Consider the following 21,850-nt stretch of genomic DNA (forward strand, 5'->3'; position numbering starts at 1 on the left):
GTCACCTGTTCCCTGGCACTGAGGAAACTTCCCCTCTCCCAGCCTGGGCTTTCATATTGTCATTTGGGCATATTTAAAACAGAGTTGTTTGACAAGCAATCTTTTAAAATATATAAGGCTAATTTTAGTATTTAAAAAAAATTTTTTTTAATTTTAATTTTTTTAATTAATTTATTTTTGGCTGTGTTGGGTCTTCATTTCTGTGCGAGGGCTTTCTCTAGTTGCGGCGAGTGGGGGCCACTCTTCATCACTTTGCGCGGGCCTCTCACTATTGCGGCCTCTCTTGTTGTGGAGCACAGGCTCCAGACGCGCAGGCTCAGTAGTTGTGGCATGCGGGCCCAGTTGCTCCATGGCATGTGGGATCTTCCCAGACCAGGGCTCGAACCCGTGTCCCCTGCATTGGCAGGCGGATTCTCAACCACTGCGCCACCAGGGAAGCCCTAATTTTAGTATTTTTAAAGAATCTTTGCCGCCCCCAAATTGTGCATTGTAGCAGGTAGCTTCTGGAAACAATTCTAGAGGTTTCTTTATTTAGCCCATCAGAGAGACTCCAGGTGAGGATCAGGGGCCAGTGACTGGGGCCTCTTTGGCTGTCAGCCATTCACTTTTGCTTGCACCCAGCTTCCATTCAGCAAGGTCATTGCAGAGGAAACAAACTCAGTTTGGCCCAATTCCTAGAAATAGGCTCCCCAGCAAATTGTGTAAACCAAATCCCACTCTCCTTCATTTCCCAAAGCAGCGACACGTGCATTTCCATGCCAGTGCAGGAGAGAACCTGCCCATAGCATGACTTGAAAACACCCATGAAGTCTGGAGATTTAAGTTGGCATACCAAGAAGCTTGCTGAGTATGATGTTTATGTATTGGTTAGGAGTAAAGTTTTTAATTTTTACAGAGTTTTGCAAATTCTCCCTCTCCTCTCCCCCAGCCCCTCTGCCACCCCCTGGCACTGTCCTTTTTTGTCGGGGTCATTCCCAGTGTTTATTAGAGCTGGGTTGCAGTTTTGTCCTTTGCCAGTAGGTGGCGATGGAAGATGACACCCAGTCTGAGAATGCCTCTCAGGCGGTACTGGGGGAGGTCAGGCATCATGCTGACCCATGTGGTCCGTCTCAGCGGAGAGAAGGGCCCTAGAGGGGGCACTGTCGATCCTTTGGGAAGGTTGGGGTTCCCATGAAGTCTCTGTCTTAGCAGATGCTGGTCCTCAGGAACACCAGGCGCCTATTTTCTCATCTGTGAAGTGGGGTCGTGTGAGGTCTTCCCCGCCGCTGCTGTGCTTCACGCTGCCTGAGGAAGAGAAGTTGGTGGAGGGTTGGGAAGGGGAACGGAGCAGAAAGGCGGCAGCCCCCTTCTCACCAAGCTCAGGCCGGAGTCCAGGGCTCAGCAGAGTCGGGAAGGAGCAGATTCCCAGCCAACTGTAGGGCGGCACACCCTGTCCTGGCCCCGCCACTTACGCGCTGTGAGTCTTTAGGCAGCTTGCTCTCTGCCTCTGAGCCTGTTCCTCGCTTCGTCCTTCCTGCACCTGGGGCAGACTTGATCCCTCCAGGCAGATGTCCAGAGTCCAGGGCAGACAGAAAAAGAGAGAAAATGGGTGTCACAAAGGTCCTTCCACCTCGGGGACTCTGGCTTGACAGCCCGGCCCTGGGCTCCCTGGGTTGACTCCGCCGTCTGCTCAGAACCTGGAAACCTCAGAGCCCCAAGGGCAGGAGAGGGAAAGGAAAAGAGGAGCCTCTGGAGCCCTCAGGGCAGGACGCGCGGGGGAGGGGTTGCTGGGCAGGGCAGGGGCCTCCCGAGAAAGAGGAGATGAGACGACAGATTGGGAGAGGAGAGAAAGGAAAGAAGGAGAGAGACTGAAAGAAGGTGCGTGCGAGGGGCTAGAAAAAGAGAAACTGGAGAGTGAGAAAGAGGGATGAGGAGAAGGAAAGATTCAGCGAGGAGAGGAGAGAGAAGAGACGGACGTGAGGAGGGGAGAGGAAGGGCAGGGCAAATAGAAGGGGGAGAGAGGGGGCCACTCAGAGGGGAGAATAGGCAGAGAAATGGGAGGAACGGAGACAGAGGGAGGCCCCGAGAGAAGGGGGCGGGGACGAGAAGAGAGAGGGTCGGAGAGAGAGGAGGAGGAAGAAGGAAAGAGGGGAGAGGAAAGGAACAGAGGAAGGGGAGAGGAGAGACGGGGCGGCCAGGGGCACAGAGGGGAGGAGCAGGAGAATGAGAAGACGGAAGAGGAAGCGGAAGGAAGAGGGAGGAGGCGGCATTGAGACCCGAGGAGGGGGAGGAGGAGAGGAAGAGGCAAGTGGTGTTGAAAGACGAGAGAAAAAAGGGGCGAACAGGAGCGGGGAGGAGGAAGGGAGCAAGTAGAAAAACGGTGAGAGGCAGAGGAGGAAACAAGACAGTGAAAGCAGAAGGGAGACAGGAGAGGAGAGAAAGCCATGGGCAGAGATGCAGGAGGGGGAGAAAGAAAAGAGGGAGACAGGGAGGCTGGAGGAGAGAAGAGATGGGGCGAAGGGGGGAGAGAACCGCTCAGGAGACAGACCCGAGAGGGAGGGGAGGAGACGGAGAAGCAAGCGGAGAGAGAAGGGGTGTGAGCCCTGGGGAGATTCCCAGGGAGCCGGGGAGGAAAGAGGAAGAGACGAGGAGCCGGGAGAGGAGGGGAGGGGAGATCGAGGGAGAGAGAAAAGGATGGAGGGGAGACGGTAAAAAGAAGATGAGAAGAGAATGAGTGAGTGTGTGTATATATGTGTGTAAGAGAGAACGGGTGTGAGAGGCGGCACGGAGAGAGACAGAGAGGCAGAGTGGGAGAGGAGGAAAGGAGAGAGAAAAGGATGGAGGGAGGGGGGAGAGAGGAGGAGGGAAAGGGAGAGAGAGGCGCAGACACCAAAGCAGGGGAAAGAGGGGTCCCGCCAGTGTCATACACACGCACCCTTGGAGGCCACGGGGAGGGGCGGAGGGAGGGGGAGGTCCAGGCTGAGGAGAGGATGGAGGGAGGCCAGCGGGGAGGCACGTGGTGGAAAGAAGGGACCGGGGAACACGGAGGAAATGAGAAAAGTGGAAAGTCAGGCAAGACTAGGCTGCAGCACGAGGCCAGGAGACTCCGGGAGGGGTGGGCGGCGGCCCCTCAGATCCCAGCCCGGCCCACAGAGGACAGTCTCCCTCCTCGACATCCGGCTGACCACCGCGAGGGCATTTGGTGACTGAGGGAGAGAAAAGAGTGACAGCAGGGAAAACAAAACAAAGCCGAAGGTGTGACAGGAAAGAGCCAGGTGAATAAAGAGGGGAGAGAAGGAATGGGGCTCAGAAAGGAGAAGGGGGAGAGAGAGAGAAACAGGGAGACAGAGAGGAGGGAAGGGAAGGTTTGCCCCCTCTCGAGTGATAACGCGCCAAGTCACGGGACAGTGTCCCCGTGTCCCAGTTAACGATGAGCTGCAGACGGCGAAAACGTGCAGCTGATGGGCGCAGGACCTGGCAGGACATGAAATGAATTCCGTAAACTGTGAAACATTAATCACAGGACCGTCTGTTCCGAGACAGGATAAAAATACCACCGGCGCGGGGACGCAGCTGTCCCCGCCCCCGTTGGTTACCGCAGGGGCCTCCCCAGCTGTGGGAGTCGAGCAAGGACGGGATGGGGGACAGGGGTGGGGAGAGCGGGGAGAGGGAGACGCTGCAAACCCCAGGTATATGGGAACAGGTGTGGGAGAAAGAGACCATGAGAGACGGAGACGAGGGATGCGGTGAGGGCTGAGGGGGCGGTTGGCCCCTCATGCCAGGGAAGGGAGGGCAGCGCCGGGAGGGAGGCGGGGAGGGGGGAGTAGACGGCGGAGGAGAGAGTCAGGAGTAAAAAGCCAATGGAAAGAAGATACCAGGAAAACTGAGAGAGAGAGTGAGGCTAGGAAGGGAAGGAAATAGGAGCCCCTGTGGGGGGAGATGGGAGGAGCCGGCGTTGCAGGAGAGGCTGGCGTGAGAGGTGAACGTGAGGAATAGAAACGAGGTGACGGGGACAAGGGGAGCGAGAGGAGACACAGCAGCAGCCGAGGAAGGGGGAGCGGAGGGCAAACCCGAGAGCCCAGAGCGGGAAGCCCAGGACTGGGGACTCCGCGCCCCATCCCCATCGGGGAGAGGAGAATGGACGGGGTGGGAGCCAGGAGCGGGGGGCGGGGCAAAGGCAGAGGGAAAAGCAGAAGGGCTTCCAGAAAGGCTGGGAGTGACAGCGCAGGGGAGTCAAGCCGGGGCTGGGGCGGAGGAAGGTGTGAAGGAAGGAGAGGAGCGCGGTTTAAGGAAGAGAAATGGGGGGGGGGGGGAGCGTGTGTGCGTGCGAATTAAAGAGGAAGAAACTGAGGATCGGGATGAAAGACAAGGGTGAGAGGAAGGAGACCTGGTGGCGGGTGGGTGTGGAGAGACGGACAAACGGACAGAAGATAGAGACAGGTCAGAAGGGGGAGGAGGGAGTGGGGGAGGAGCAGCGGCACGAAGAAAGAACGAAAAGGACCTGAGCAAGGAGGTGTGGGCGAAGGAAACGACAACACAGTGTGAGGGAAGTCCTTTCAGGGAGGACCATGTGTGCGTCGAGAGAAACCGATGGCGCAGAGGCAGAGGAAGTGTGTGTGAGACAGAGGAGCAGGAGAGAAAGAGAAAAAGGATGGAGCGAGAGATGCAGAGAGAACGAGATCCAGAAAACGGGAGAGCGGGGAGAGAGAGCTAGTGAGAGAGAGAGACTGGGAATCAGCGAGCGATCCCGAGAATGGGGGAGAGAGGGGGCCGAGGCTCACAGAGGGGGGGAGACACGGGGCCGAGTGGCGGGCGAGTCTCTTCCCCGCCTGAGCCTCAGTTTCCTCAGCTGCTTCTCGGGGGCGGGGGCGAAGCAGAGCGCGCAGGGAGGTGGGGGAGGGGGCCACGAGGGCGACAACTCAGGACTCAACGACCAGAAGCAGAATCGGAGCCCCCTCCTCCCGTGGGCACTGTTCTAGCACTGTCTATCCTACTTTCCCTCCTGGTCTCCTTCAGTCACCCCTCCCTCCCCCGCCCTAGGGAGTGGCTATTGTGATCCACTTTTTTTTTTCCCCAGTGAGGAAATCCAAATGGAGCCCCAGTCGGTCATCAGCTCGCGGTGCCCAGCACCATGAGGGGAAGATGATGGGCCCCTTCTACAGCCGTGGCGGCTGAGATCGCTGCTTACATCCCTTCCGTCTGGAAAAATTGAGAGCTTCCGCTGCAGAGAAGGGAGAGAAGAAGGAGAGGAGGGGGCAGGGGAGAACACAGGGTCTAAGGAGAGGCAGCAGCATGTGTGAATTGCCCAGCACGCAGTTGGTGCTTAATTAGTGCCCCTACCCTTTCCTGGTGGAGAACGCGGAGAGCAGGAAGGGAGAGGAGAGGCGGTAGAGAGGAAGGGAAAGGGGGAAGGAGAGAGTGTGAGGAGGGGACGCTGGGCTTATGAAGAGCCTGGCACACAGCTGGTGCTCAATCAATGCCCATTCATTCCCTTCTTCAGGAGAGAGGAGCCAAGTCAGAAAGGAAGTGAAGAAACCACCACAGAGGAAAAACGGGAGGAAAGGCAGCCAAAGGAGGGAGGGCCAGGGGTGGAAATAGCTAGGCATATGGTTGGTGCTCTTAAGTGTTAGCTCTCTTCCTGGGAGAGAGAAGGCAGGCAGAAAAGGAGGGGGGAGGGGAAACTCCAGCAGAGAGAATGAACAGGAGAAGCTGTGATGAAAGGAGACAGTGTAGGTAAAGCAGTGGGCATACAATAGGCACTTAATAAATGCCCATCCCCCTTCCTGGCAGCGAGCAGAGGAGGCAGCCAGGAGGAGGAAAGCAAGCAGAGAGGGAGAGAGAAGGGAGCACAGGGCCTATGAGGCAAGCCGGGACAGACAGCCGATAGGAGGAGTAGCACACAGCAGGCGCTCAGTACATGCCTAGTTCCTCCCCCAGGAGAGAGCTGGCAGGGCAGAGAGGAAGGGGAGAAGCTGGAGGAGAGCAGGAACCAGGGAGAAGAGAGGAAATGAGGCAGAGACCGTGCGAGTGTGTGGGTGAGACACACAGGAGGTGCTCAATGAATGCACACTGTCTTCCTTGGAAGAGAAGGCAAACGAGAGGAAGAGGAAAACACTGGTGAGAGGAAGGCTGGCCGAGGAGGCAATAGGATGGAGCAGAAGGGAGGAGGTGATGTCAGAGGAGGCAGTTCCGGCAAATCATGGGGCACACAGAGGTGCTCAGTTAATGCTTGTTCCCTTCCCCGAGGAAGGCCCAGAGAACACAGGAAGGGAGAAGCTGGCAGAATGAGCAGGGCGGGGAGGAAGAGGCAAGAGGAGATGAGGTGGGGTGTTAATTGCCTGGCATACAGTAGGTGCTCCATAATTGCTTGTTTTCTTCCCCCAAGAAAGGGGAGACAGAGCAGAAAATAAGGAGAAGTCAGAGATGAAGGAACAGGGAGAATCGAGGGGGAGGGGGAGTGGAAGGAAATTACCAGGCACACAGTAGGTGCTCTATAAATGCCCAGTTCCTCTCCTGGCAGAGAGCAGAAAGAAGCAGAGGACAGCAGAAACCACGGGTCAGCGGAGATGAGAGGGCGAGAGGAGAGTAGAGAAAGCACAAGCAATTGCTTGGTATACCATAGGTACTCAATAAATGTGTGTTCCTTGCCTTGGCAGAGAGCAGAGAGCCCAGAAAGACAAGGAGAGGACAGAGGAGAGACAGGGGAGGAAGACGGTGTGAGGAAGGGTGAGATGGTGTGTAAACTGCCTGGCACACGGTAGATCCTCAATATATGTTCATTCCCTCCCCTAGGAGGGAGCAGAGTCAGAAAGGAGAGGAAATGAATAGAGAAGGAAGAAAAGAATTGGGGGAGAAAAGGGTGTATATAATAAGAGAGGAGACAGGGTTTGTAAATTCCCTAGTACACAGTAGGTGCTCAATAAATGCTCATTTCCTTGGAGGAGAGACCAGGCAGATCAGGAAGAAGGGAAAGGAAACAGGGTGGAAGGGACAGGAGAGCAAAAAGAGTATAAGGTGCAGAGACAGTGTATGGAAATTGCCTGGCAAACACTAGGAACTTAATAAATGCCCATCTTTTCCAAGGAAGGGAGCCAGAAGCCCAGGAAGAACAAGCAGAGGGCACAGAGGAAGGGACAGGGGAGACAAGAGGGTGTCAGGAGGGGCACGGAGGCATTTCAGGTACATCCAGCAGGTGCTCCATAAATGCCTGTCCCCTTCCCCGGCAGAACAGAAAGCAGGCTGGGAGTGGGCAGAGACCCCAGAAGGGAGGCTGGAAGGAGGAGGTCGAGGGAGGAGGGGGAGTCTGAGGGTGGAGGCCAAGGCCAGGCTTCTGGTGGCCGCCCCTCCCCCCCAACACCGGGGCCCAGCCAGCCGAGCCCCCAGCTGCCCCGACAGAGTCAAGGCCCTGTCAGGACAAGGGCCCTTGTCTGGGGCCTGGCACCGCCTGGCGGGAGGGGGAGGGGGCTGCCCAGCCCAGTCTGCCGTGTCTGGGGGGATGCGGGGCACCGTCTAATCTCTGTCTCTCGGCCTCCGAGTCTCTCTCCGTGTCTCCGCATCTCCCTGCCTCTGAGATGGGAGATGTCGCCCCGTCTCACTCTCTGTGTTTCTCCGCGTATCTAGGTCCTGCTGTCCCACTGGCTCTCCCATCTCTGAGTCTATGGCCCCCATCCCGGTCTCTCTGTCTCTGAGTCCCTGTCTCTTGCTATCTCTGGGTCTCCCTCTGCATCCATCTCTCGGTTTTTCTCCCCATCTCCTCCATCTGTCTCTCAGACTCTGTTTCTTGCAGTCTCTGGGAGGGAGGAACCCCGACCCCGACCCCAGCCCCGGATTCCCGACCTCCACCCACCCAGGTTCAGGGCGGGGGTGCTGCGCTCAGAGGCAGAGGGGTGAGAAAGGAAAAGCGGCGAGAGGAACGGAGAGGTGAGGACAGAAACAGCTTTATTCAGCAGAAACCGCAGCAGAGGCCCCGGGCGGCCTCCATCCAGGGCGATGGAGAGGTAGGGCCAGAGAGAGACGGGGAGAGAAAGTCAGGGAGAGGCAGGGAGACAGAGAGCGATTGAGAGAGACCAAGAGAGAAGTGAGGAGAGAGACAGACACACACACACACACACACACACACAGGGGAGAAGGGAGAGAGATGGGCGGAAGGGTCAGAGATGGGGAGAGAGACAGAGACAGAGAGACAAAGAAATGGAAAGAGACAGGAGAGATACACAGAAAGAGATGAAGAGAGATTAGATAGACATGGGAAGACAGAGACAAGAGAGAGAGGATGGGGCAAGAGAGACAGAGAAAGAAGGATAGAGGCAGAGTTAGGAACAGGATGGGGAGAAATGGAGAGCGGGAGGGTCGGAGATCGGAAGAGACAGAAAGACAGATGGAGAGATGAGAGGGAGAGAGATGACAGAGAGAGAGAGAGAGAGAGGAGAGACAGGAGAGCCGGAGAGAGAGGGGCAGCGCTGTGCAGGCAGGACGCGGGGAGTCAGGAAGGAGCGCAGCCCCTCTCACCTGGCATCGCTGGCGGCCACCCCCCAGGGCCCGACCGGGTGATTTAAGGGGTGCCCTGGGGGCGGGGCTGCACCCCTCACTGCCTTATCTGGCTAGCCCTGGGCTCCGAGAGCTAAATTGGGCCTCAGCTGTCAGCACCCGGGGGGCACGGAACAGCTGTCACCTCCCCCTGCACCTTCCGCGTGACCGGCCCCCCTCCTGCCCTCCTGCAACCGGGCTGGCACTGAGAGGCCCCTGGGGGCCTGCGTGGGGCGCCCCCAAAGAGCAACCGGGGATCCCCAGGAGCCCCCGCCAACCAATGCTCTGGGACCAGCCTGGCTGGGCACCCTGGGACAAGGGACAGCCTGACTCAGGCTTGTGAGAAGTGGGGTGGCCCCAGCAGGTGGGGGCTTTCGAGGCTGCATGGGCCCGTCTGCACCCACCGTAAGGGGCAAACAGTAAGTGCTCAATCCATGCACTGGTCCAGCCTGCCGATCCTCTAGCCTGCAGAGCAGGAGGGGTTAGCACCTGGGGGGGGGCTGGGAGCAGGAGGAGGGAGGCTGCAGGGACCCCCACGCCCCCTCCCCAGGTCCCACCCTTGCCCTCTGGGCTCCCGCTCTGACCATATTAGGCCACCACTGAGAAGGCACCTGGGGAGGTCACTCAGGCCCAGGAATAGAAACACTCAGGGAGCCCCGCCAGGCTGTCTGGGACCGGATGGGACAGGCGACAGGCACAGGGGGCAGGAGGGGGCCCCAGAAGCTGAGAGCGACACGGAGAGACAGAAACACCCAGAAAGAGAGCCCAAGAGAGGGCCCCAAAGGGAGGGACAGAGGGAGTCAGAGACTGGGCGGGTGTGGGGGGCACCCCCGAGTTGGGGTGTCCCGGGACCCCAGCAGTTTCCCCTCACGTGCTGCTTGGCTTTTCACTTTACAAGTTGCCCTTTGACCTCTGAGGTCTTGGGAACCAGAACCCGCCAAGCCCAAGTGCCCCCATCACCACGGGTCAGCGTGTCCTGCCGGCGCCTGCTCCCTGCCTTCTTTCTTGTGTCCTCTCAGAATTTACTGTCTGGGTGGAGCGCAGCCTGAGGCGGGCTCGGGGAGACGCCCCCAGCTGGGGCCCTGCCTGCCTCTCCCTGCCCACGGCCTCCCTGTGCCTCCAGGTCCCCCATATCTGCCCGCCACCTAATGGGGGGGCCCCTCTTTTGCCCATGTTCCTCCCTCACAGTTTTAGGCCCGTGACCCCTAAAACCATCTCCTGGGTCCCTGACCCTGGTCCTCCTCCCCTGATGTCACCCAGCCTGTCACACTCCTTACATCCCCCTGAGCTCAGCATGTCCCCCACACCCACTCCTCCTCCCTCGGTCCCATCTGTTGGGGTGGCCCTACTGTCCCCCAGGTCCCAGGGCCAGACACCGGGTACCTCCTTCCCTGCCCCTCACCCCCAGAGCCCGCCCTGATTCTCTTGTCACCTCCACTCTGCCCCCAGGGTCCTGACTCAGGCCTCGTCCTCTCCCATTGGGACCTTCAGCCTCCAGCCTTCCCCCACGTGGCCCCAGAGGGGTCTTTCTGCACCCAGGACCGACCTGCCCCCCCTGCTCACAGCCCTACCCATTGCCCTGGACCAGATCCAGCCCCTCAGCTGCTCTTGGAGGCCCTGTGGGCTGTGGACCTGCCAGGATCCACCCTTATCTCTTTATCACCTCCTCAAATAGCTACTGGAGAAATCATCTCCCTCAACATTCCAGGTCTCAATCTGGGCTGTTTCTAATTCTGGAATGGGCCCTCCCTCCCTTCCCACTGGCTCCCTGGAGAATGCCCCTCAGCCAGCTCCCCCAGGACCCCTCATCTTCCTGTGGCCCCCACTTTGTCCCATGGGACCCCTGTTAAAACACCCCACCACTGGGACTGGAGGTCTTTACTTCCATCCCCTTGTGTCTTCCTCCCAGCCTGAGAGCTGGGGAGGGCAAGCATCCAGCTGCACAGGCCAGACCCGGAGGGACAGGGGGCGCTGGGGGAAGGGTACAGGACAGGATGGGGGGCTGCTCAGGGGAGACTGTGGAGAGGACACCCAGTGGGAGTCTGTCCTTCCTCTGCTCAAATCCCACCGGCCACCATCTTCCCCCTCCGTCACCTCTCCACCCTCTCTCTCCCTCGCTCCCTCAGCTCCAGCCTCACCAGCCTGCCACAGGACCTTTGCACTGCCTGTTCTCTGCCTGGAATGCTTCTCCTGCAGACCTCTCTGTGCCTGCCTCTCTCCCTCCCCTTCTCCCAATCTTTGCTCAAACACCTCCTCAGCAACACCTTCCACTGCCCTGAGGAATTCTACGCTGTGTTCCTTTCCCTGGTGTTCCTTTCCCTGGCTGCTCTAGCAAACGTAGTGGCTTATAACAACACACATTGATTCTCTTACATTTCTGGAGGTCGGAAGTCCAAAATGAGTCTCACTGGGTTAGAGTCAAGGTGTGGGCAGGGCTGGTTCCTTCTGGGGGCCTGGGGGAGAATCCGTTTCCTTGTGTATTTCCGCTCCTAGAGGCTGCCTGCGTTTCCTGGCCCGTGACCCCTCTTGTCTCAAAGCGCCCCCCTCCGTGTAGCATCTCTTTGACGCTGCTTCCTTAGTCATGTCTGAGATTCTCCTCTCCTGCCTCCTTCACTTTTTTTTTTTCTTTTTTTTGGCTGCACCGCCATGCATGCGGGATTGACCAGGGATCGAACCCGTGCCCCCTGCCGTGGAAGAGTGGAGTCTTAACCACTGGACCACCAGGGAAGTCCCGTGCCTGCTTCACTTTTAAGGGCCCTCGGGATTACATCGGGCCGACTCAGACAATGCAGGATAGTTTCCTGATTTTAAGGTCAGCGGATTAGCAACCTTCGTTCCCCTTTGCCATGCATCTGAACATATTCGCAGGTTCCGGGGATGAGGATTTGGACATCTTTTGGGGCCACGACTGCAGTTGGAACATGAGTTGAGAGTCAAGAAGTAAACCCTCTCCTTCTCCTTGGGGCTTATCTCCCTAAACACCCTGGACTGCATCTCTCTGTTCACTCCTGGTCTCTCCCAGGTGCCTCGAGAGGGCAGGCATTTGCATTGTTTTCCCCTGGGCCCACCCCCATGAGGAAACTGAGGCCCCCGAGAGATGAGTGACTTGCAGGTGGCCAAGCCAGGAGGTGGCAGAGAGCTCGGATCCTGGCCAGGCCCGCCTGGGCCTCTCTGATAAACCAGCGTAACTGAAGGAAAGGGGCCCCCAGTGAGACTCAGGCCAGGCTGGGAGCAAATCATCGGGTTTATTGAGGCAGCAGTGGCATGTGTGGGGGGGGGAGAGGGGATGCGGGGAAGGGGCTGGGACCTCCGCTGGGTCCACGAGGTGCGGGGCCTGGCCCTTCCCCCGGCACTTGGGAACCGGATGTGGACGCGTGGGGGCCACGCCCCGCGGGCAGCCGTGGTCCCCTCCTCCTCGGGGTCAGTCTGCCCGCAGCCAGGAGCCCTTCTCCTCCACTTCCTTGGTCACCACCAGCAGCACCTCGCACAGGCCCTGAGCCAGCGCGGCTGCCAGGAAGGCCCTGGGCAGAGAAACGGGGAGACTGAGGCCTGGGGGGTGCCTGGGGTTGCCCCCCGGGGAGGGGGCTCTGGCGCCCAGCCCTGGAGTCGCCCCCTCCCCTCACCTGACACCATCCTCGTTGCCCAGGACCTCGGGCGCCTGCAGCTTGGAGTCCAGGTTGTAGTAGACGCCGTCCACCTGGCGCAGGGCCACCCAGTGTCGCCGGCGCAGCGGCAGGGACAGCAGCCCCAGGGACACAGGCGAGGGCAGGTTCAGGATCAGCCCCAGCACCCGGGGCAGCGCCAGCTGGGACAGGGGCCTGCATGGCGGGGCAGGGACGCCATGGTCAGGGCCCGGCCCCCGCAGGCGCCCGCCGGCCCAACGTTACCGGGTGTGAGGGGCCCAGGCTGGTGGCAGCGGTGGCTGCCCGAGCCCACCCAGGGACTCTCTTCCACCGACCCACCCCTTGCTTCCTTCCACTCACCTGCTCCCCCTCCCCACGCAAACCTCCCAGTCAGCCACCCCCCACCCGGCAACTCCCCCTTCACCATCCGCCATCTGCCTGTGCATCCATTACCCGTCTGTTATGCACCTACCTACCCATCCATCCACGCGCCCAACAAGTCCACCACCCACCCCACTCCCCAGCCACTCCTGACGCATCTACTGCTGACGCTACCCATTATCCATCCATTATACACCACCTTCCCACCCACTCACCCATCCAGGCCTCCCAGCCACCTAACAATCACCCACCATCCAGCTGCCCATCAACGCCTCACCCAGCCATCATCCACCCGCTGATTCAATCAACCAGCAGCCAGTCAGCCAGCAGCCCAGCGGCTTCTCCACCATCCACCCAACTCTCCATTCATTCTTTCCATCCACCCGTCCATCCATTTATCCGTTCATCTACCCAACCGCCTATTTGGTATCCACTGCCTACCAACTATTCATCCTTTATTCACTCAACCACTCAGCCACCCAACCATTCATATCATCCCATCACCCAACCACCTACCCAACACATCCAGCCACCCATTCACCATCCACTTACCCAGTTACCATCAACCTACCCCACTGACCACCTAGTCATCCCTCTACCACCTCCCAACCCCTCAGTCTGCCAGCCGTCCATGATCCACCCATGCAAACCTTCCACCCATCCCCTCCTCCTGTTTTGTCCCACACTGACCACCATCACACCGCACCCACTGTGCCAAGCTCAGCACACAGGACGCAGTGCTTTCGGTCGCACCTCCTTCTATCCCACCACACGGCGGCCAGGCCCTGCCCCTGCAGGGCGGCCATGATCACGTTGACGTCATAGTTGCCGGTGCCCAGGAGGCTGCGATGGGGGTTCAGCCGGGAGTCTGGGGCCAACCTGGTTGGGAGGTGGGCAGGGCCTCCTGAGTTGGGGGGTCCCTGGAAAGGCCTCCCCCTCCCCCACAAAGCCAAAGAGTCCCAGGGTCCGTGAGTCACCCAGCCTTGGGACTCTTCCCTCTCTTCAATCCCCGTGACTCATCAGCCCCAAGCCCTGCTCCTGTCCCCTCACTCTCTCTGTCCTGGGCTCAAGGATGTGTGCCATGTCCCTCACCCAGCTTCCAATCCTCCCCCTCCTGAGGGCTCTTTCTACACCCAGCGTTGCCTCGGCCCTGCCCCTGCTCCCGGCCCTTCCTGGCACCCCCGTCACCCCAGGAGAGAGCCCCAGCCCTTCAGCCTGGCCTTGCATGATCTGGCCCCCACTGGCCTCCTGGCTTCAGGCCCATCCCACCCATTGCAGCCACCTGTCCCCAACCACATCTCCTGTGCTGCTACCCCCAGCCCAGGAGGCCCACCCCGCCACCGCTTGTCTCTCTGGGCTCTGCCTCCTCTGGACAATGGCACCTTTGTTCTGTCTCTGGGCCTTTGGTGGGCAGGGCAGGGGGAGGGGTCGGAGAGGGGAAAGTTGTGTATCCTTTTTCTGTGTATCTGTTTCCCTGGCTTCCCTCAGCGCAGGGCTCATAGCGGACTCATCTCTGGGTCTCCAGCATGGCCTTGCCATGAAAGAGTTGATTGATCCCTGTTTTGAATGACATAGGAGATGAATACATTCTAAAATAATCAGTCTGAGGGGCTGGGACTTTGCCTGAGGATGCTGGGGCAGGGGCAGGGGCAGGGGCACGGGAGGGCTGTGAGCAAGAGATGGGGAGAAAGGGTCATCTCTGGGTGTAGGATCATGCTGAGAATTGACTGGAGGGGAGAGACTGGAGGCTGAGGGGAGGGTCTAGGAGACGATGGGGCCAGAGCTGTGGGGACAGAGAGGAGGGGATCGGGCAGAGAGATAACAAAGAAGTGATGTTTGAAATCTTGAATAGTGAGGAGGAACATTCCAGGCTGCCAAGAGGAGAAAGCTGTGCCAGGCAGAAAGAATAGCCTGTGCAAAGGCCCAGAGGCACCATGGCGGGGCTCTTTTGGGGACTGGAGAGGAATTTGCTTGGAGGGGAGCAGTGAGATATGAAGCGACAGAGACGGGTGGGGATCACAGCACACAGGGTTTTGGTTATCAGACTGCAGAGCTTGGGACTTCTGCCAGGGGTGCTGGGGAGCCATGGGAGGACTGGGAGCAGGGGAGGGGCAGGGTCATCGTGGGAGCTCTTTGTAGCCTGGACTGAACGAGATAAACCGGAAGCTGGGAGGCCAGAGGAGAGTGGGGGATGAGGGCCCAGATAAAAGGATGTGGCCTGATCTGGGGCTGAGGCCAGAGGGGTGAACAGGCACAGGAGGCACTCTCAATCTCTGAGTCCCAGAGTCCAGGCAGGGGATGGGGCAGCAGAAAGCCCCGGGGCTCTGCCCCTGCCTTGCTCTGAGACCCAGGTGGGTTGCCCCGCCTCTGTGAGCCCTGCTTCTCCAGGGGTTGGGGTGGGTGATGGTCACCTCTTGCAGATCTCATCGGCAGCCTCCTGGCTGAAGAGCTGCTGCTGCAGGACGTTGTTGAGGGCGTGGACGGCACAGAGCTCCAGGCGTTGCCGTTCGTGGTACACGGAGGGCGGGCTTGGCTGAGCTCCTGGGGCCTGGGACATGCCGTCCTCGGCTCCTGCTTGGGGGTGGGGGTGGGGGAAAAGGTACTCAGGGGCCTGGGATCTGGAAGCCCAACCTGCCAGCAGGCCCTGGGGGTACCGTCATTGAGCGGGGGCTCAGGCACCCTGAGCGGCCACTGGGCCACTGACTGCTCTCCTGGCGCTCTCCTGGCAACAGAGTACCTCCATCCCCTATTTCTAGGAAAAAAGCTCTCTTCTGCTCACTTAGCAACAGAGGACCACCCCCGCCACGTCCCTAAGTGAAAGGGTCCCTATGGTGGTCACCTAGCAACACAGAACCCCCCCCTCCCCTGTTCCTAGGTAACAGCCTTCCTCTCTGGTTACCTAGCAGCAGAGGACCCCCCCCCCACTAGGTAACCAGTCTCTCCTCAGGTTACTTAGCAATAGAGGAAGCCTCCTCCCCTGTCTCTAGGTAACAGGGTCTCTTCTGGTCGCCTAGCAACAGAAGACTCCCCTCCCCTGTCACTAACCAACAGAGTTCTCTCCTCCTGTCACCTGGCAACAGGGCCCCCTCCCCGGACACCGAGTAACAGAGCCCTCTCCCCGACCCGTACCCCGACCGTGGCGCTCGCCCGTTGCCTGGCAACGACCCTCACCCCGCCTGCCTCTCTGTTCCCCCGAACCGGGGGCTCCCGCATCCCCCTGGGCGGCGGCTCTGGCCTCCGAGAACAGGACGGGAAGCACCGCGCTGACTGGGCAGGAGGGACGGACTACAGCTCCCGGCGGCCCCCGCGAGCCGAACTACGACTCCCGGCGACCCTGGCGAGAGCTCGTGTTCCGCACGGAACGCCAGGGCAGCGTGGCCCGGAAGTCCGCTGTCGCCCCCGAGAACGCGGGACTACAACTTCCGTCGGCCCCTGCGGTGAGTCCCGGAAATGTGCCCTGAGGCGACCCTCTCCTTCGCACACTTGCACGCCCCCTGCTGCTCGAAGGGTTCTGGGAAATGTAGTGAATAGGCTCTCGCGATAGCTTCCAGGGGTGTTGCTACCCTGTATGCCCGCTCCCTGTGATGACATCATGCCTAGTGTGAGGACAAAGCGTGACGTCACAGAAGGGAAACAAGTGATCAGACACCAGACTACGCAGGGAGAAGAGCCTCCAATATTTACTGAGGCAGGAGGGAGGTCTGGGGATACTGAGGCAGCAGCGGGACGGTGGCGATGGGAGGTAAATAATGAGATGAGGATGTCCTCTTGGGAAGGAGGAGGCTTCTTAGCAGAGATGGATCCCCGGCTTGGAGGGAAGGTGGCAGCAGCCTGCGGAGGAGATACGGGGAATGAAAGGCTGAGACAGAGAGATAAGGAGTGACAGACACCTGGAATGAAGGGACAGACCAAGGTGGGGACCTAGAGGGAGGGACTGAGACCCAGAGAGAGGGACCAAATTCCAGAGATAGAGGGACAGAGACCTGGGGGTAGACAGAGACTCGCATGCTAGAGTCCCAGAGAGAGGGGGACACAGAGGCTCAGAGAGGGGAGACTTGGACAGAGAGAGAGATCTATAAAGATTCAGCGTCGCGGAGTAGAAGGTTAAGGAGACTCAGAAATAAAGATCAATCGATAGAGACAGAATCAGAACTGTAGACTCAGAGAGCCTGAGACCCAAGTTCTGCAGAGCACAAGAGCCCAGGGCTTGTGGAGAGGAGCGCCGGGGAGGAGCGTGGCCGCACCCAGGAGGCTGCGCCAGAAGGTGGTGATGGTGGCAGAGCCGGTGACAGCGCCTGGCTCGGTGGGGTTCTCTCTGTGGGTGTGCACAGCAAAGCTTCGGCCTGTGGGGCCCGGGGGTCCGCTCAGCTCCACATCCACCACATGCATGTCCTTGAGGCTGGGGCAAGCAGGGTGGTCAGTCCGGCTGGCCTGGCCCCAGCCCAGCCCCCCGCTCAGCTTCGCTCACCTGAAATCGGCCACAAGCACCCCGATCACGCGGTCGAAGCCCAGGCCGGGGGCGGCCAGGGCAGCGGCAGCCATGGTGTTGGAGTTTCGGGGGGCAAGGGGGCAGAGCCCGCGGACAGGGCCTTCATAGAGCACAGTGCGAGGCCCGGGGCTGTGCACAGTAGCCAGGGGTCCCTCGAGCCGGAAGCCATCAGGGTGTGTGGCCATGGTGACACGGAGGCTCTGGAAGTGAGAGCCAGAGTCGGGGGGACTGGGGGTCTCTGTTGGACCCCTCCGGTTCCCAGGGAGCCCAGCAGGCCCTCACCTGGAGGCCCCCGGCTTCGTCCAATCTGGCGATGTCCTCAGTGCCCCAGAGGGCCCCCCGGGCCACGAACACAGCGTGGCCCCAGCGATGCGAGGCCTCCAGGAGCTGCCGCTCTGTGGCCTGGTCAGCTAGGGCTGAGGGGGATCCCACCTGGGGCAGATGAAGGTGGGGAGGGGCTGAGGTCAGGAGATGGATCCCGCTTTGGGGGGGGGGTGATGCCAAGGCGGAAGACACAGAGCTCACCAGGAGATTGGCATAGCGCAGGATTTCTGCCCCAGATTCGTGGATTATTTTGGGATGGGCCACTTCCACCACAAGGTCAGGGTGCCTGGGAGAGGGGAGAGAGGCGGCGAGGGCCTTGAAGAGGTATTAGACCTCCCCTCCCCAGATTCCCTGAGTCTACGGAGGCCTGTCACTCTTCACCCTGGCCTGGGAGGGGAAATAGGACAGAGGCTTGTCCTATTTCACATTTGGGCGAACCAAGGTCCAGAGAGGGTAAGGGACTCGCCTGAGAGCACACAGCACCTAAGGGAGGCCAGAACAGGAGCTTCAGAGAGTCCCACTCTCTCACGGCGAGGTCACTGACCTCTCCCCGAGGGCAGCAAGGTTCTGGAGCTGAAGGGTAGGGGGCACACTCCCCGCCATTCGTCCTGGGTCACGATTCCAGACAAAAACAAGTTCTAGGCCCAGTTCTGGTCCCTGAGTCAGCAAGTGGGAGACCAGGGACTGTCCTGGGGAGAGGGAAAGAGACTCAGAGAGAGGGGCACAGAGACCCAGAGAGGGGGGGACAGAGGCCCAGAGGGAGGGGGACAGAGGCCCAGAGAGGGAATGACAGAGGTGAGGGAGGGAGTACATTGACCCAGAGTTGGGGGGCACAAAAACTTAGGTGGGGGGCAGAGACTCAGAAAGGGGAGGACGGAGATCCTGAGGGGGCCGGAGCCCTGTGGTGAGGAGTTGAAGACACTTAGGGAGACAGAGGCAGCCAGGCCACAGATAAAGACACAGAAGAAAAGTATGTTTGTGGAGGACACACGGGCTTTTGAGGCTCTAGAAAGGGGCCTGGGGAAGAAGCCCCAGACAGTCAAGGACTCACCGACGCGGCCGTAGCCCACTATCCCCACCTTCCTCGGGACCGTGGTGAGAGCCATGCCCTTGGATTTGGTGGCCTGCGGTCTGAGCTCCGCAGCTGCTTGCTGCCTCCCATCCCCCCACCTCACCCCACACACGAGGTTTGGGCAGCGGCTGAGCTTTGGACATTTGACCCTTGAGCCTCTCTGGAACCTTCCCCCTCCCCCGCTGTGGCCCAGAGGTGGGGGTGTGGGGGGCGCCACCTGGGGGCAGGATGAGAATCCTGGGAGGCAGTGGGCGAGATGTTTTGGGGTTCCAGGGCCCTGTGTGGCGCCCCCCCATGTATCCAGCCCATTCCTTCTCTGCATCACATCCTCTTCCTGCTGATGTGGAAAATTTCCTCTGCAGTCCCCTGCCCCCCTTTCTGGCCGGCCAGGTTGTCATGGAAACTGCATCCTGCTTGGGTTGGGGTAGAGAGGGTTGGGAGCAAGAGAGAGGAGATGGTGACGGGGGACTCTGGGCTCTGTCTGTCCCCTTGCTCCTGCGTTACCAATCCCCACCCGTGCGGCCGCTCCCCCTCAACCGTGCCTTGGCACCCGTGTTTCATCAGCATTCCTCCTCCTGTGTTTTCCTCCCTTGGTTCTGTCTCCATCTCAGATCTCTCTCACTCCCATCTCTGTCTCTCCACCTTTTCCCGGATCTCCATCCCTCCGGTCTCCATCCCTCCAGCTGCCGCCCCTGCCTCCTCTGGGCTGGCTGCCATTCTGTCTCCAGCCAGGCCCTCATCTCCCCCAAGGTCCGAGGGAGGCCTGGCCTGGTCATGACCCTCTCCCCACAAGGCTGCAGGAGCTGGAGTTCGGCTCATCCTAGCCTCAGTGGCCCCCTACCCCACCAGCTCCCATGGAGGGGGCCCTTCCCCCGGCCCCTCCTCGAACCTCCCTCCCTCCAGCCTGATCATCCTTCTGTTCACCTTGACTTCTCACCTTTTATCCTCTCCTCCCCCGGCCACGATGCCACCAGCCACCCCTCTTTCGCCCCCTTATATTCTCACTCCCATGCCCATCCGTCCGCTCTCCCCACGTCCCATGGCCAAGGAGAAGCCTGCGAGGCCTGGGGAGGCGCCGAGTGCCCCCCCAAATGAGCCCCAGCCACGGCGCCTCGCGGGTGCCTGGCATCGGAAATGGCGGAGACTGCGGCAGTGTCGGCTCCCTGCCCCCCACCACCACCTGGTACCCGCTGCAGCGCTACCATGGCAACCAGGATCTGGGGGCCCTGACAGAGGACGAGAGAGAAAGAGAGCATGAAAGCGGGAGCGAGGGGGAGCCAGGCGTCGCACTAGAGGAGAGTCCCAAGCAGACAGGCCAGACAGATAGGGCCAGGGACCCCAGACACGTCGCAGCAGAGGCAGCTGCCACGGGTGATAAGGGAAGAATTTGCTTTAAGAGCTCCAGGTGGGGGCGGTGGGGGGAGATAAGATGCTGTGGGGCAGAAACAGGCAGGGAGGAGGCGTAGGGCCAGGTGCACGGACCCGGTCCAGGCCCTCTCAGAGGACACAGGTCCCCGGTGGGGTCGTGGGGGCTTCCTGCCCGCCCCACCTTCAGTCGTGGACTCCACGGGGCCTGGCCGTCCTGCGCATGCGCCAGGCCTACCCTGTACGCGGGCCAGTCTTGACCGAGGGGAAAATGGGGCTGAGACGAGAGCTGCTCCCGGGGGGCCCAGCCCTGTGTGTCCGCAGCTATGTCTGCCCAGAGCTGTGCCTCATCCTGCTTCCACTGGCCTCTGTCTGTCTAGACAGCACGAAACGGCGGCCCTGGGGCGGGGGCCTGGCCCTCTGGAAGCGGCAACGCTGGTACCTTGGCCTGCCCCAGCCGTACCAGCACCTGCCCAAGGGCCTGGCCGACCGCTGGCATTTGCTGGCATTTGCACCCACTCGCTCGCTTTTGTCTCTCCGAGGGCTCTGCGTGTGAGCTGCCCTCCTGAGCTGCAGCGCAGCCCCCCTCCACTTCCTGGGCCTGGACTCTGCCTCCTGCTGCTGAGTTAACCAGACCGAAGTGCAGCCCCCTGCTGCTCCGCTGGCCCCAGCTCGAGCACCCCTCCCCCGCCCACCCACCCAGCTCACTCCTTGCCTCCCCTTCAACGTGACCCGCTTTCTCCGCATGGCAGTGTCTTGAATGGGTTTGCAGTAGACACGGACCCTCTCTGGTTTGGCTCTGAGATAGGATGAATTGCGTCCTCACCTCCACGACCTGTGAATGTGACCTTATTTGGAAATAGGGTCTTTGCAGATGATCCAGATGAGGCTGTACTGGAGTCGGGCGGTCCCCAGTCCAACATGACTTATAAAGAGGGGAAATCTGGACACAGAGACACGTGCACAGAGGGAAGGTGCTGCGCAGACAAGGGAGAACGCCCTGTGGAGACTGGGGTGACACTGCCACCAGTCAAGGAACATCTGCGGCGACCAGAAGCTGGAAGAGGCAGAGAAGGACCCTCCCCTACAGGTTCTAGAGGGAGCACGGCCCTGCCCACACCTTGACCTTGGCCTCCAGAACTGAGACACTAAATTTCTGTCGTTCTGAGCCACCCAGTCTGTGGTACCTTGTAACGGCAGCCCCAGGAGATAGGCCCCCTAGATTTCTGCTGTGAGGTGGGAAGTTGGGGGAGAGGACCCCAGTACATGCCTCAAAAGGGGTGCAGGCAGAATAAACACAAATGCCAGGCATGCTGGGTGACCGAGCCCCTCTCTAGGGCCTCGGAGGTGAAAGGGTAGGGGCCTAAGACCACTCAGAGGTGCTGGCTCTCCCACTGACCTTCCAGCTGGGGTCTGGAGTTTTCCATCTTCTCATTCTACTGCCCACCCATGTTCCCTTTCTTTTCTCTCTCCTCTATGCTTTCATAACCAAAAAAAAAAAATTTTTTTTTTACTTTTTCCGTGTTTTTTTTTTTTTTTTTAAAGTAATTACAGAGCAGGTAGTCGTTGACGCAAACCTCCCTTCAGTATCAAAAGAGTCTGTGGGGCAGGAGAGGGCTGGGGGCAACGGCGGGGGGCGGGCTGAGGCCGCCCCGCCCCCGGCCAGTGGGGACCAGGGGCCGGGAATGGACTCCCCTGGGGCAGGGCCAGGGGCTCGGGAGGCTCTGACGACGTGGCTGTCTCTTCAGTTTAGAGGGCGGGGGGGGGGAGGTGGGGGGACAGGCGTCAAACTTCAAAAAATGAACCGTAAAAGGAGGGCTGTTGGGGGTGAGGGGAGAGGACACCCCTGCAAAAAGCTCCTCTCTCCCCCGGAAGGCGGAAGGCCGGGAGCAGTTGGTCGGGAGAGCGAGGAGGAAAAGCGGAGGGTTCCGGCCACTCCCGTCCTGCGTCCCCTCCCGCGGCCGGGGAGGGGGGCGAGGCCGGAACCCCGCGGGTTCCATTCCCGGAGCCCCGCACTGTCCTCGCTGGGGCGAGCTGCCCTGGGGTGCGGACGCGGGTGGGGCTCCGAGCTGCCTGCCCCGACCTCCCCGG

At 60.1% G+C, this 21,850-nt stretch overlaps 2 protein-coding genes across 8 annotated transcripts; both read right to left on the reverse strand.

The window, feature by feature from the left end:
• Window positions 1-11,731: 11,731 nt before the first annotated feature.
• Window positions 11,732-15,811, reverse strand: JOSD2 (Josephin domain containing 2). Of its 5 annotated transcripts, none has more exons than XM_061173951.1 (5): window positions 15,681-15,811; window positions 14,921-15,080; window positions 13,263-13,388; window positions 12,129-12,323; window positions 11,732-12,026 (listed from the first exon to the last, which is right to left on the reverse strand). In XM_061173951.1, exons 2-5 carry the CDS (start codon window positions 15,064-15,066, stop codon window positions 11,927-11,929), a joined length of 567 nt encoding a protein of 188 aa, XP_061029934.1. In that variant the 5' UTR covers window positions 15,067-15,080; window positions 15,681-15,811; the 3' UTR covers window positions 11,732-11,926. The 5 variants fall into 5 exon arrangements, with proteins under 5 accessions (XP_061029934.1, XP_061029933.1, XP_061029931.1 ...); XM_061173950.1 differs by having other exon boundaries at window positions 14,921-15,083; window positions 15,639-15,811; XM_061173948.1 differs by having other exon boundaries at window positions 14,921-15,083; window positions 15,681-15,764.
• A 271-nt stretch (window positions 15,812-16,082) lies between these two features.
• Window positions 16,083-18,493, reverse strand: ASPDH (aspartate dehydrogenase domain containing). Of its 3 annotated transcripts, none has more exons than XR_009697920.1 (7): window positions 17,867-18,135; window positions 17,524-17,608; window positions 17,281-17,430; window positions 16,978-17,198; window positions 16,754-16,908; window positions 16,194-16,340; window positions 16,083-16,105 (listed from the first exon to the last, which is right to left on the reverse strand). XR_009697920.1 is itself a non-coding variant. In XM_061173890.1 (7 exons), the coding sequence occupies exons 1-7, from the start codon at window positions 18,426-18,428 to the stop codon at window positions 16,297-16,299; spliced, it is 855 nt and encodes a 284-aa protein (XP_061029873.1). In that variant the 5' UTR covers window positions 18,429-18,493; the 3' UTR covers window positions 16,164-16,296. The 3 variants fall into 3 exon arrangements, 2 of the variants coding, with proteins under 2 accessions (XP_061029873.1, XP_061029872.1); XM_061173890.1 differs by lacking the exon at window positions 16,083-16,105 and adding an exon at window positions 18,374-18,493 and having other exon boundaries at window positions 16,164-16,340; window positions 17,867-18,011; XM_061173889.1 differs by lacking the exon at window positions 16,083-16,105 and having other exon boundaries at window positions 16,164-16,340.
• Between the last annotated feature and the right edge of the window lie 3,357 nt (window positions 18,494-21,850).

This window comes from Eubalaena glacialis, chromosome 18 (assembly GCF_028564815.1).
Source record: "Eubalaena glacialis isolate mEubGla1 chromosome 18, mEubGla1.1.hap2.+ XY, whole genome shotgun sequence".
Taxonomy (NCBI): Eukaryota; Metazoa; Chordata; class Mammalia; order Artiodactyla; family Balaenidae; genus Eubalaena; species Eubalaena glacialis.